Genomic DNA, 14,498 nt, shown 5'->3' with positions numbered 1-14,498 from the left:
CCTGAATATTAAAAGAAGTGAGACAGATGTCATGCCCTCTGCAACCTCACTTTTAAAGTACTCATTCATTCAACAAATATTTTTAAAGTGCTAACTCAATGCCAAGTATTTTGCTCAATGTGGTGTGGTAGGAAGTACATAAAGCAGAAGTGGACCTTTTCTAGACAGGGTAGTCTAGATGGGGTGAGAAGAGGAAAAGGAACACATCTGCAGAATTTTGTTTATATCTTACATCAAGATAATGTGAGACACAGTAATTTATTTTAAAAGTTTCTAAAATGGTTCCCTAATACTTTGACCTATTGTTTTAAAATTAAAGAAAATATTTTAATGCATATTTTGTTAAAAAAATTATAAAATATAAAAATAATAAAATGAATAGTAAAAATAATAAAAATAAAAATTTGGATGGAGTCTGAAGAATCTTCAAATAAAAAAGGTTTAACTACCAATTCTTTTTTAAAGCATATGCTTCTTATATAAATTTAAATAATACACTTATGAAAAGTAAAAATTCTCTAGGCTTTGCTCTCTTGCTTAATGTATTGTTTTATAAAAATGCATGTTATTTTTTGATTTAAAAATATATCATGTTGCTTTATGTAAAATCAGATGTTATAAAGATTTATTTAGCTTCCTACGGAGAACTTTCTTCTTTGAAATTACTTTAATAGATCTGCATTGAACAGATGATCTGTTTATAATTCCTATCTGTTCTTCTCTTATAAACATGATCCTTCTCTTCCACTGCCAGGATTTTCAAGGCCTGCTAATTAGAATAAAGTAATTGGGTAAATTGTAAAGGTTCTCAGTCAAACTTGGTTTGAGATCTGTAACATAAAATATCTCCTATTTGACCTGATCAAAGATAACCGATTGTTACCATCTTATACATTCAGTGAATAATTTTTTTTTAATTCAGGAATGGATCAGACTTATTGTGACAAAGTGGAATATATGACTAATTATTTTTCCCAAGTAAACTTCTACATGTATGAAGGACCTGCCCCCCGCATCAGGAGTCATAATGTACCTCATGATTTTTTTACCTGTAAGTATGAAGATGACCACATAAAAAAATAAAGGTAATACTGAAAGCGAATAACCATAGCCTCCTGATTCTGAGGATGCAGGGATTACCAGGCCCCCTCTTCTGACCTCTTGGGAAGACCACACAGAAGCAAATGAGAAAATCCCATGTTTAATTACAGTCTGTCGTTAGAGTCTATGGTAATCTAATATTGTTAAGTTAAAATATACTCCATTCTTAAATGCTAAAATAATTCTTTGCTTAAAGTACTTTTTAATTTAATTTTACCAGATCATAGTCATTAATAAGCGTCTGTGTCAAATTCACCTGAATTGTTTATATTTCTTTGCAGTTGTAATGTGATTTACTTCTTTTTCTTTCCAAACAGTTAATTCTGAAGAAATTGTTAGGAACCTCAGTGTAAGTATACAGTCTTCTAATACATATGTTTAAATTAATGGATGTCTTTAATCTAAATTTCAAGAAAGCTGTATTCTATATTTTCGAGTCCAAGCCATTTGTAATTTATTTCTTAAACCTCCATCAACTTTTTAAAAAATTCCTGTCAGTTGGTTTTACCTTATCTGTTTTTATTTTGGAGTTGACACCACTATTGGAAATTTGTTTGGGTATCAGAGGCACTGACTCCTGAATTGAATGGGCTGATGTTTCATTCAAAGGAGCTGGGCTAGTGAGCTTCAGGTGGCATCATTTTTCATATTTTTTGTATGATTTAATATTGGAAAATAGTGAAGCACAGATATTATAGATCTTTTTGTACAGGTCAGAAAAATCAACTCCCTTAAGTATAATTGTAACTGCTTTTGATTGGTTCTTGCATCTCAGGTTTTATATCGCTATTTTATTAGCGAGGCTTTTTTTTTTTTTTTTAATCCTCTTGCTTTTAAAAAGTGTTTAACAAATCATCTTAGGAGATGAAATTATTGAATTAGTTTGCATATCTTATAGGTGTCATGAGGAAATAATTTACCTCTTTTTCAGTGCCGAAAACCTGATCAGCATTTCACACCCTACTTGACTCCTGATTTGCCAAAACGCCTACACTATGCCAAAAATGTCAGAATTGACAAAGCTCATCTTTTGGTGGATCGACAGTGGCTGGCTGTGAGGTCTGTGTGCCTATTAATTTATCTCATAATACTTTTAACAGCCATCTTTCATTATAAATTTCCTTGACCTTACCCTGCTATTATGATCACATGAATTTTCCTGAGTATGACAATTTCTTGACCTTTTATATGCTATCTAGCATTTCTGTATTTGAAATGACTGTTATGAGGTTGCCCATCTTAGCCTACTAATCTTTACAATGTAGATGAGAATGAGGAAGAAGGCTGACTGTCGCAGAGATTATCAGTACCAGCACATTCTTAACCACTGAGACCACTGTGGTCTCCTTTAGGTGGCAGACAGGATATAAAGATGGCCTCAGTTGTCTCACAGGCTGGTAATGAGTAATTGATTAGATAGCTCTTTAAGATCTTTGTCACCTTTGTGGTTTTTCTGAAAGAGCATGCTTATGGCTGTAAGGCCAAGCTAACCAATTAGTTGTAACATTTCTTTTTTTCTAGTTATAATTGTAATTCATATTGATCATCGAGCATTTGCAAAATATAAGGCCATTTTGAGAAAATATAAAGCATTCTGAATCATTCTATCCCCAAATAACCAATTAATTAATTGACTCAACAAAATGTTATTGATGCTTGCTATGTGTGTACCAAACCCTGTTCAAGGCATTTGGGATACAGAAATTATTCCTGCCCTCCTTGTCAAATGGAAAAGCCTGATAATAAGCCAGTAAACAAATAAATACACACTATCTGGTAGTTTAACTCGCATTCCCTATTTTTGTATTTTATTCCAGTATTTTTTCCAATGCATAAGTGGATATAAATAGAAGATATGTTTAATAAAGGAAGAGGAGACAAAGGAAGAGAGGAAGTTGGGCTCTAACATAATAAATGTGTGCAGGATGAGGAAATGGAGATTTGGTAGAGTCTATTCTCTGAGATAACAGGAAAGCCAAGCAGTGCATCGCTAGGCCAGGGAGCGTGCAGTTTAACACGTGGCCACTAGATGACACTAGCCTTTCTTCTTGGAATTGGAGTTTCAGAGCCCTTTGGCTCAGTAGGCTGTCCTGTGGGTCAGGACAGCATTCTCTAAAAGATGATTAAATTACGTGAGATAAATTAAGCTTTACTAACGTTAAATATATAAGATTTTTAGTAGTGTGTGTATGTCATATATAAATGTGAGTGAGTTCTCCAAATATTTACTGTTAAGGGTATGAGATCAAAGGAGTTAGGAGACCAATGGTACAAAATGAGAAGGTGCCCATCAGTTCAACAACATGGACTACGGGTTATAGAAGGAGAGCCCAGCCACCAGGATACCTCTGGGTTTCACACATTAATACTCAGTCTCAAATTGTGAGCTTTGTATATTTACTAGCTAGCAGTCAGATGTAAATAGAGCAGCAGCCCCAGAGTTCAAGCCCCGGTTCCGCACCTAGTTTGTTGTGAGAACTTGCACAGATAAATATCTCAGGTCTTCATCTGTCTCATCTGTAACACAAGACGAACCTGGTTTTACTAATCTCTTGCTATTCATATACAACGTAAACTAACTTACATCAGAGGAAATGCTGACTACAGCCCCAATCAGAGCAACAGGAAGTCTCATCTGATTAAGTCCTGGGTGTATTCTATCTCCAGCCCTTAACACATGAGTCTCAGGCTACCTATTTTCTAAGTTAAAATATGTCATCTTTAGTTATAATGTTCAATATTTGATAACTAGATTCCCTTTTCAAAATTATAGCAAATTTCATCATTTAGTGTAATCTATTTTCCTCCTTCTCCTCCTTATTTTGCCCTTTATAGAATGTGTTAGATTTTACTAATTAGGGGAAACCCAATTATTTGAAACTAGTTGAAGTAATGTTAAAGTTCCCTTTTAGATAACATGAATAATAGCTTTTTATGTTATGATTGGAAACTGACAAATCATCGGTTTGTCCAGGCACGTTTCTGAGAAATGGAGATAGACACAGTCCCCACTCGAAGGATCTTCACCCAGGGAGGGAGGATGGCAACAGTTATAATCAGGTGTAACAACTGTTGCACTGGGATCAAGTACAAGGCACAAGGAAACAAAAAGAGTGATTTCATACCCCAGGTGCGGATGCCAGAGAATGTCAGAGAACGCTTCCTCGTGGGTGTGATTCCTGCTCTGGGTTTTGAAGGCTCAGGATGGGTTAGGCTAAATGCTGTCACATAAGTGGGTCTCCCTGTGCAGTTGTCTAGTCTGTGCATTGTACAGAGGCACTCAACCAAGGAGACGAGTGGGAGCGGGAATCTCACCCTTGTTCCGCTCACCAAGCCTGGACAGGCCGTGTCTGCAGAGGAGAAGGACCCCTTTTCCTTACAGGAAGGCACCCCTCTGCTTGCCACGCCTTGAGCACTGCCAGGCTGTGTCTTCTCAGAGGTGCTTCTTTCTCTGAATGCTCTGCTCAGAGCAGTGGAGCACCTTTTTTTTTTTAATTATTTTTTTATATTTATTTTTGGTTGCATTGGGTCTTCGTTGCTGCACTCTGGTTTTCTCTAGTTGTGGCGAGCGGGGGCTACTCTTCATTGCGATGCGCAGGCTTCTCATTGCAGTGGCTTCTCTTGTTGCGGAGCACGGGCTCTAGGCACACGGGCTTCAGTAGTTGTGGCTCGCGGGCTCTAGAGCGCAGGCTCAGTAGTTATGGCACACAGGTTTAGTTGCTCCGCGGCATGTGGGATCTTCCCGGACCAGGGCTCGAACCCTTGTCTCCTGCATTGGCAGGCGGATACTTAACCACTGCGCTAACAGGGAAGTCCCTTCTTTTGTTTTTTTTTTTTTTTTTTTTTTAAGTCAGTAGCAGCTCTGGGGCGAGGAAAGGTAGAAACAGAGGGTCAGGTTTCCAGGCGGAGGGACTAGATTCCATGAATTGCAAATAGTTCGGTTTTGCTAGAGCACCTAGTGAATGAAGCTGCCTTCATTCAGGTCCTCCTGCATGAAGGACCTTATCTGTCAGGACTAAGGAGTGTGACTTTGTGAAAAGAGTAGGAGACCACTGGCAGATACAAGGTGGCTGGAGGTGAATATATTGGGATTTGCATTTCTGAGAGCTCACTCCAGCTGCCATATGGAGGAGGACGGTCAAGCAAGTGGCAGGGAGGCCAGTTAGAAAGATGTGTTGTGACCCAGTCTTCAGCGTGATGACAGCCCCAAGGGAGCTGTGGAGCTGTAGGGGATGGTAAAACTAGTCAGCACACTATTGGGAAAGTATGGTGAACTTATGCCTCAGATTTTCCAGGATAGTACCAGTTCATTATATTCTGTCTTCCATTTGTACTCATTAAAACATATGTTTCCATTTCCGGCAGGGACATATAGGGTTAAATACAATTAGGGGTGTGTGTATGTGTACGAGTTATGTGGGAAGATTTTGGAGTTCAGAGCCAGGATAACCAATTCAGGTCAGATCTAGCTTAGAATGGTGGCAGTAGAGGAAAGTGAGGGAAATGTGACAGGTACGACAGAGAAAGATAGGAGTTGGCAACTAACTGGGTATCAGGAGAGAAGTCTTGCTTATTGCCCATGTGTGTCATGTCCCAGCTGTGGCAGAGAAACGGGGCCTTAATTTTGACTTTATTAATTAGACATGGAGAAGATAAAAAAGATTTGTTCCAAAAGATTTTAGATAGTACTTGGAAGTTGAGCTAAGTTATGAAAGATAAAATCAACTCATCTTTTCCAAGTGCCAGCGTCCATTTTTCCATATGTAATTTCCAGAGCCAAATTAATGGTTGGAAAGCTTGAATGTGAGCAATTAGAAAAGCAGACTTCTAAAGTTTTCACTTGGAAAGCAATAAAAAATAGAGGTTTTTCTAACAATATTTTTATCTTTTACTTCCAAATATGGTTTTGTAATACTAAAGTTTTCTAATGAAGATGGGTTAGGGGTTGGAAATATAAAAACAAACCAACAAAAACTAGATTTATCTGAAAACAGAAAGATAAATAAAGGATCAATTTTAGGAATTTTACCAATGGCTTAGTTCAAAAGACCTTTCCTTTCTTTCATTAATGAATACTCTAGTTCCCCACACAGAATTTAAAACTTAACTATCCTCAATCAAATAGCTCCAGTAATCTTGGGGAACCAAATATCTATGGAATAAGTATAAAAATATTTCTTAGAACAAGTTTTACCTCATACCAACAATTTTATTGGCATTAACTAAGATGACATGAACTGACACCTTAGAGTAACTGAACTTAAACCCCCTATCAAAAGGACTACTCTTGCTTTCCCCATTCTAGGTGGTACTTAGTTTCTCCTTTCTTCCCTCTATTGGGTAGACTTGAGTGTGGCCTGGTGAATTTTGTGATTTATTTTTTATTTTGTGATTTATTTTTATTTTTTTATTTAAGCTGAGTGAGAATCAGTTATGAATTTTTTTAAAGTTGATTTTTTAAGACACTAAAGTCCTGCTCTCAATTAACGTTACAATGTAAAAAACAAAAACTGTGCGTGTGTGTGTGTGTGTGTGTGTGTGTGTATTTGCCCAGGGGTTGGGAGCTGGGGATTGGGGAAACAAATGAGAGAAAATTTTTAAGGCCAACACTTGGAAATATTAGTCTTTTTCTCTTTAGGGACCTAATTTGAACCAGTATAACATTATTGCTTTAAAAAAATCTAGGTTCCTTTATCACTATTTTGTTTTCAAGTATAAAAACTAACTACATATAAAATTGCTAATGCTGCTCAATTCAAAGACTAAAATGTGGAAACGTAGGCAAAATACAAATGAATTAAATTTGAAAAGTCTTTCAAGTAATAGAACAACAACCTCTGGAAGAAAATCCCAAAAGTTAAAAATAAACTCTGACTTTACAGAATATACTGGCTTTTCCTTTCCAAGTATTATAATTAACTTGCCCTGAGTATTCTCTATTCATATTTTCATATTATTTCCCTAGACATCTCTGACATAAAATAGGAATTGATATTTTTTCCCAGTTCCAAAGATTTATTTTTAAAGCACTGAAATGCTTAACATAATATATTAATCAAACTACTCTTAATCACACAGACATGGATGTGTAAAGGTACAGTAAGCCCAAAGACAAATTTTTAAAAAAATCCATGCCTTTGTATATCCTTCTCTTAATGTTTAAAAGTCAAATACTTTTGAATTCTATTTATAGATGCTGGAATTCTCCTTCCTTCTCTCCTACCACTCTCTTTGTTCCTCTGTGGCTCTGAATTTGAGCATGAAAATAAATATATTTATGCTGTTGTTGACAGAAAATTTTACTTATATAAAAGGAGAGGCTACATCAAAATCCATTAAAGCTCAGTTTGCAATAAGGTCTCATATCAATAGATTGATCAGAGTGTAATAATATTATTTCTTTATAGGACTAAAGCATTTTCCTGTGGAGGAGGCAACCATGGTTATAACAATGAGTTTAAGAGCATGGAGGTAACTTACTGTTGTTTTTTTTTAAAACAAATATTTATTGAGCACCTACTTTGTGACGGGCAATCTTCAGGACTCTTGAATACCTTTTTGAACAACACAGATAAAGACCCCTGCACTCATGAAGTTTTTATTCTAACAGGTGGATATAGACAATTGGCATAACAAAGCAATGTATGGTTGGTATGTTAGGAGATAAGTGCTTCGGGAAATAAAGAAAAAGTAAAGCAGAGTAGGTGGAAATTGGGGGTGTTTTGGGGTGACATGGGGGCAGAGTGCAACTTTAAATAAGATGGAGATTGTAAGACTCATTGAGATGACAGCTGAGCAGAGACTTGAAGAAGGTGCAAGAATTAACCTTTCAAGTATCCAGGGGACAGGTGTCCAAGGCAGAAGAAACAGCCAGTGTCAAGGGCCTAAGGTGGGAACGTGTCTGATGTGTTGGAGGTGAGAGAACTTTCGTTAGGCTGTTAGGATATTAGACCATGGCTGCAGCTGATTGGAGAGGAAAGAGGGAGAGTTAGTTGGATATGTTAAATTCAAGATATTTATTAGACATGCAAGTGGAGATGTTACATATAGGCAATTAGAGAGTCTACCTAAAGGGATAAAAAAATTGAGTTTTGGGCATATAAATTATTTCAAAGATATGTGACTAGATAACATTCTCAGGGACTGAGCGTAGGTGGAGAAGAAAAGCAAGTACTGAGCCTTAAGCACTTTTCTTTGAAGAGATTGGGAGACAAAGAGTTACTAGCAAAGAGACCTGGGAGTAGAGCCAGTGAGGGAAGAAGAAAACCAGGAGAGTGTGCTGTCCTTGGAGCCCAGGGAGAAAACTATTTGAAGGAGCCCATAAGTAAAGTGTAGCCAATATTCCCCCCTAGGTAAAGCTTCATGATTTTGCAACCTGATTGTCTTACCTAGTTCCGTTTGTCTCTCTCTCTCTCACACACACACACACACACACACACGCCCCTTTCCAAAGAAAGAAAAATGTGTTAGGCTCTCTATGAATATACTGCGTCTTAACATTGTCATGATGAATTATATCTCTTTGTAAATACTTGAGAAATTTCTGGAGACAGCATCCTTCTCTATTAATTAAGGTACTATTTGATAATTGAGTTGATTACTACAAGAAAAACCTATGCCTCTAATTCTTTGCTGATTATCTTGGGAAAATATATATGTGTATATTTATATTCCTGTTGCCTGAAAAGAATTTTGCCTATCAGTGTTTGATACTGTTCTTCTAGATATTTAGAATCTAAAACAAATTAGATCTGTTATAAATAATATAATTAAGTTACCTTTAATTATTTAAACATAAATAAAAATATTTAGGTCTCTTCATCCCAAAAGTAAATGGGAGATGTCTTTGAGAAATCAGTGGGCAAGTATAAGGTGTACAAAAATATTTAATGCTTAGAAATGTCAACATTTTTTGTCATGTAGTAGTAACATGTGAACAATGATAAGAAAGGAGTATAAAAAGAATATATGATGTTGTATGATGAATTTCTAATTTCTGTTGTCCAGATGTTGTAGAATTGTGCTGGCATCGGTTGTCCACTGTTGCGTGTATTCTCCTAGTCTGTTGACATAGGAGGTGCTATGGAAGCAGGTGGATTTAGAAGTAAACGCAGTATGGATTATATTTGATTGGACTTGGTACAACATCTCAGGTGGAAATGTTGCAAAAATCATTTTCGAATCTGGAAAGCAACCAATATTTTACGATAACTATAAATGGAGTATTTAAAAATCGTGAATCACTATATTGTACACCTGTAACTTATAATATTGTACAGCAAATGTACTTCAATAATAAAAAAAAATCATACTCTTAAAAAAAAAAATCTGGAAAGGAATTCTTAAAGAGACTTAAGATACAAATAGAAGAGCTGTTAGAAAAAGAAAATTGTGTCTCTTGCAACATCTGTTTTTGAGATTACATGGCATCTAGTAATAGGTGTACTATTACCGCCTAGGCTATCTTTCTGGCACATGGACCCAGTTTTAAACAGCAGACTGAAGTTGAACCATTTGACAATATTGAAGTCTATAACCTAATGTGCGGTAAGTATACCTATATAACTTCAACAATCATATGTGAATTGAGTTTTAAAAATATGAATTTTGAAGCTGGTGATAAATTGAATCCCAGAAGTAGATGCTCTATCCTAAGGAGATGGCAAGTAGAAAAGATGAGGTAGAATTATTTACTATTCAGAATTATTTAGCAGTAAATGTGAGTTCTTTTCATTTTGTTTTGTTTTAGTAATGATAAACATTGGACCCTGGGAGACCAACTTTTCTGTTAGTTAGTTACTCCATGAAAATTTAATTTAATAGAATTTAGATAAATAAAATTACACTTCCAACTTTTCAGAGCAGGGATAACACAGCAAAAAACAGAAGTATTTTCTTGTAATTACAGAGAGAAAGCTTCTGGAATAAAAGGATAGTAAAAAAGTCCTATTTGGATCGACACATTACACTCAATGTTAAAAAACCGTAAAGAATTAGAGTTTTGGGGAATCTAACCTACCTTCCTGCCTATGTGCTCACCTCAGACCACACATCATTTAGCTAGGCAAGGCAATGAATTGAGTTGCAATTTCACCTTTATCTATAGGAATCTGGGAACATAAGTAGCTCACAGTTGTCACTCTTAATCTTGCCACTGGCCTGTGGTAATTGAATGTAACTTAGAGACCAAAGAGTATCCACTTAAAAATAATGTGTTGTAGCATTAACTTAAATTCTTTGTTCCCAAGGCTGAGTTTGTGGTCAGGGCTACTGGCCCTTTCCAGGAAAAGTTTAAAAAGAACTAGTTAGGATTGCAGTTCTAGGAGAGATCTCTTTGGTAGTCCTCAGCAGGAGCCACTTACAAGGTTATGTTTGTGCAATATTTGTATGTTCTGTTTTTATAGGAAAAACTATAAAAAGTTCTCTAAATTTTAAGCAAAATTCACTAGTTTAATACTTTAAAAGTATCTGTACTTATTTTCCTATAATTAAATAAATATACTACAAATAAGATTGTAAATTATTTAAGTTCTTTAAACTTGTTTTTACTAAAAGTATAGCTTTTTTATGCTAGAAAACCATGATATGCTTAAGGCACAAAGTGATCATTTAAGCAAAGATGCTTTTCTCTGGAGGAACAGAAACAGTTCATAAACATTCCTGTGGCTCATTTACAGCAACTGTTCCTATTTTCTAGAGAGACTAGGTATGGAAATTGGGAGGGGAGGGGGAAGCTGCTAAACTGAATGGTGTATGCAGCAGAATTTATTAAAGGAAGTGAACACTAAGTGTTTGTTTTCTCCCATCTTCTGCATAGATGTTGTTGCCTTCTAATTTAAAACTACTCTGAATTTAATTTTTAAACAGATCTTCTACACATTCAACCAGCACCAAACAATGGTACCCATGGTAGTTTAAACTATCTTCTGAAGGTGCCTTTTTATGAACCATCTCATGCAGAGGAAGTGTCAAAGCTTTCTGTTTGTGGCTTTACTGTTGCATTGCCCACAGATACTCTAGGATGTTCATGCCCCGGGCTACAAAATGTAAGTAATAACTTCATGTATCCATAAGAATGTAAAGGGGCAAACTCATCTATAACCAGAGTAGCTAACAACCAGGTTTGTGTCCTAGCTCAGATATTTACTAAGAGAATATGTGGTTTCTCTGAACCTTATCTGGAAATGAGAGGTACATTGTAAGATTAAGTATGTGAATATGTTTTGTAAACTGGAAAGCACTATTTGGCAATTGTTAACCCATGGTGAGCTAACTGTCCTTAATCGTTCAAAACAGTGGAATCCTGGGGCTCTCTTTGATTTCCCTCATAAACCATCTCTCTTACAGCTTAAGAATCAGATGGTCATACTCGGTTATTTCAGAGCAGAAATAGCTGGCAGGGGCAGGGACTGAGATGCGGCATCTAACACACCCACTAGGGTAGGTGCTTCGGAGGCTGCTCAGCAGGAAGCCTAGCATTTAAAGTGGGAGGTATCCTTTTGGGTAGTAGTGAAGAACCCTTTGATCAGAGGACGCTTGGAGGCTGGCTGACAAACAGTCGGCATTGGGAAGGTCTCTTTAGTGGATCAGATGCCCAGCTGAGTTCAGGAGCAGGATTTCAGATCCCAGGAGACTCTCAACCAGGTGAGATTCCAGCGCTAAGAGGGGTCTCCCAAAGGCCAGCAATCAGAACAGGAGCTCAGAATGCAAGGACCAAGCCCCGCTGTGAGAATTAAAGCACATGGGTGGGGCTGGGATATCGGAGTGGAATTGGAGCCCACTATCCGGAGTCCATCAAGCTAAAACTAATGTCAAGGTACATTTGATGCCAAGTTCCAAGGGTGGTTGTAAAGCTAAATAAACACCAGCTGCCTCAGGTAAGAATTGTTTCTTAGAGCCAGGGGACATGGAAGACTTTCCATTCTCTGATCCTCAAAATAACATCATTTCACAGAAATAAATGCATAAGTAAATTACCAACCAAAAAAGATTTAAAGGGGCAAAAGTCTAAACTTCCCAGTAAAAATCAAATCCATCCTGAAGATCAGAGTAAAGGTGTGGGTTTCCTACTGCTCCAGATAACCTCAATGGAACCACTATTCAAAGTAATAATAATAAATATTACAAAGTGAGTGTTTTCTTCCCCACTTTAGAGATAAGGAGGGATCCGAAAAGTTAAGTAAATTGTCCAATGTCACAGAAGCTTGGTCTATGTGACTGAAAACCCCAAGTTCTTCTCTGTAAGGAAGGTCCCTTCCTGCTCAGAGTGTGGTCCCAGGATCAGCATCTGCATCAATTGCAAGCTCGTTGGAGATCCAGAATCACAGGCCCCAGTAAGCTTGGGTTTACACTGAATCAGAATGTACATTTTAGCAAGACTCTCAAGGGAGTTGCGTGTGTGTGTGTGTGTGTGTGTGTGTGTGTGTGTGTGTATATATATATATAAAAGCTTCAGGAACCCTGGGATGTTGTCATCCAAGCTTAGTAGTTGATTCCAGCTATGGTCAGAATGATATGCCCCATTATCAATTACATCTTTGCATACTCCCACACAAAAAATGTATTCCTGGGAGTAGCAATGTCTCTATATTTCTGAGTTAGTGGCAGAACTGGAATTTAAACTCAAGTTAGTCTGGCTTTTTTGTTCCATAGTAAAACATTCATGTGACTACTGCAGAAATAATCTCGATCACCTTTTAAAACATGTGTTGTTACTATGATTCACTTTCTCCCCATCTCCCACGTTATCTTGCAGAATGCTGACCTTGAACGCGTGAATCAAATGCTAAATCTCACCCAAGGTGAAAGTAAGTCAATAGAAAGCGTGTTAAGTCTTCGATGTTTAGACCTAACAAAATACCATATTGCCTTTTGAAGGTTCTCCAAAATAAGCTTACAGGTCCTTTTGAACATAAAGATTTTCTTGCCAATATACAAGAGGGAAAAATACCCCAGATCTAATAACAACAGTAGCAGCATGGAATAGTTATGATGGTCCCAAGCACACAACAATTCCTTGAAATGGTGGTGCGTTGTCTACAGTTCCCTATTCACTTTTTTAGATGTGAAGAGACAAACTGCCTGGGTTTAAGTCCTCTGTCTACTGTTTCCCCTCTGTGTAACCTGGGCCAAATTACTTAACCTCTCTGTGGCTCAGTCTCTTCATTTATAATAATGGTACTCACCTCACGTAATTGAAAAGATTAAAAGAGTTAATCCATGACATGTACACACTGCTATATTTAAAATAGATAACCAACAAGAACCTACTGTATAGCACAGGAAATGCTACTCAGTATTCTGTAATAACCTAAATGGGAAAAGAATTTGAAAAAGAATAGATACATGAATATATGTATAACTGAATCACTTTGCTGTACACCTGAAACTAACACAACATTGTTAATCAACTATGCTCTGACATGAAATAAAAATTTTTAAAAAAGAGCTAACCCATGGAAAGAATGTAGAACAGTGTCTGCCCTGGAGTAATATTATTATTACCTGTTATCCCTTTTATTTTTTTACTTTAAAAAATTTTTAACTGAAGTATAATTGACGTATAACATTATATTAGTTTCAAGTGTACAATATAATGATTCAATATTTGTATATATTGCAAAATGACCACCACAATAAGTCTAGTTAACATCTGTCCCCATACATAGTTATAAAATTTTTTTTTTCTTGTGATGAGGATTTTTAAGATTTACTCTCTTAGTGACTTTCAAATGTGCAATACTGTGTTATTAACTACAATCAACCTGTTATCTTTCAAGTATTCTTGTATTGAACTCTCTAGGCCTGTTTCATCATTGTAAAATGGAAATACCTACTTTTAGAGTTGTTAGGAAGACTAAATGAGTTAACATATGTGTGTACTTAGAATGGTGCCTGGCACACAGTAAGAGTTCGGTAAATACGTCGGCTGTTTTGACAATTTTCTTATAATCTACTGAGTGTTATTCCATGGCATGAATACCCTGCATGTTTTTTAATCATCAGTAATTGGTGGAATTTAGACTAATGGCAGACAATTAAAAATGAATAAATACAGTAGGCATACTTTTAATAAAATTCCAATTTCTTTCCTAGGACAATTACTAAAGTAAGTCATCTTTGTTATAAAGTATGTGCTTTTGATTTTAAGGTTTTATCTCTTCGGATATGTCTTGTGAACTGTTAGCTGTTTAGCTAAATAATTTATCTAAGCCTTAGTTTTATAATTTTTAGAATGCAATAATAACACCTACCTCATAGGGTTGTTGTAAGACTTTAAAGAGGTTAAATATGTAAAATAGTTATCAGAGTACCTGGAAAATAATAACCCATCAGAGATGGGTAGTTACTATACGTAGAAACATTTGCTAATTTTCACAAACATTTTTATTTTATGT

At 36.3% G+C, this 14,498-nt stretch overlaps 1 protein-coding gene across 2 annotated transcripts in view; it reads left to right on the top strand.

Annotated features, from left to right (window-relative positions):
* Positions 1-14,498, top strand: part of ENPP3 (ectonucleotide pyrophosphatase/phosphodiesterase 3) — a 94,822-nt gene that overhangs the window by 61,771 nt on the left and 18,553 nt on the right. For both annotated transcript variants that reach the window (XM_082474565.1, XM_082474564.1), the window contains 7 exons: positions 923-1,051; positions 1,419-1,450; positions 2,033-2,160; positions 7,509-7,572; positions 9,561-9,648; positions 10,969-11,147; positions 12,857-12,908. In XM_082474565.1, coding sequence (XP_082330691.1) covers positions 923-1,051; positions 1,419-1,450; positions 2,033-2,160; positions 7,509-7,572; positions 9,561-9,648; positions 10,969-11,147; positions 12,857-12,908 — 672 coding nt within the window. The remainder of the gene's footprint in view (positions 1-922; positions 1,052-1,418; positions 1,451-2,032; positions 2,161-7,508; positions 7,573-9,560; positions 9,649-10,968; positions 11,148-12,856; positions 12,909-14,498) is intronic.

The sequence above is a fragment of the Balaenoptera physalus genome, assembly GCF_965194825.1.
Source record: "Balaenoptera physalus genome assembly, chromosome: 9".
Classification (NCBI taxonomy): domain Eukaryota; kingdom Metazoa; phylum Chordata; class Mammalia; order Artiodactyla; family Balaenopteridae; genus Balaenoptera; species Balaenoptera physalus.
Note: the sequence above shows the minus strand (reverse complement) of the source record. Positions and strands in the feature narration are given on the sequence as shown.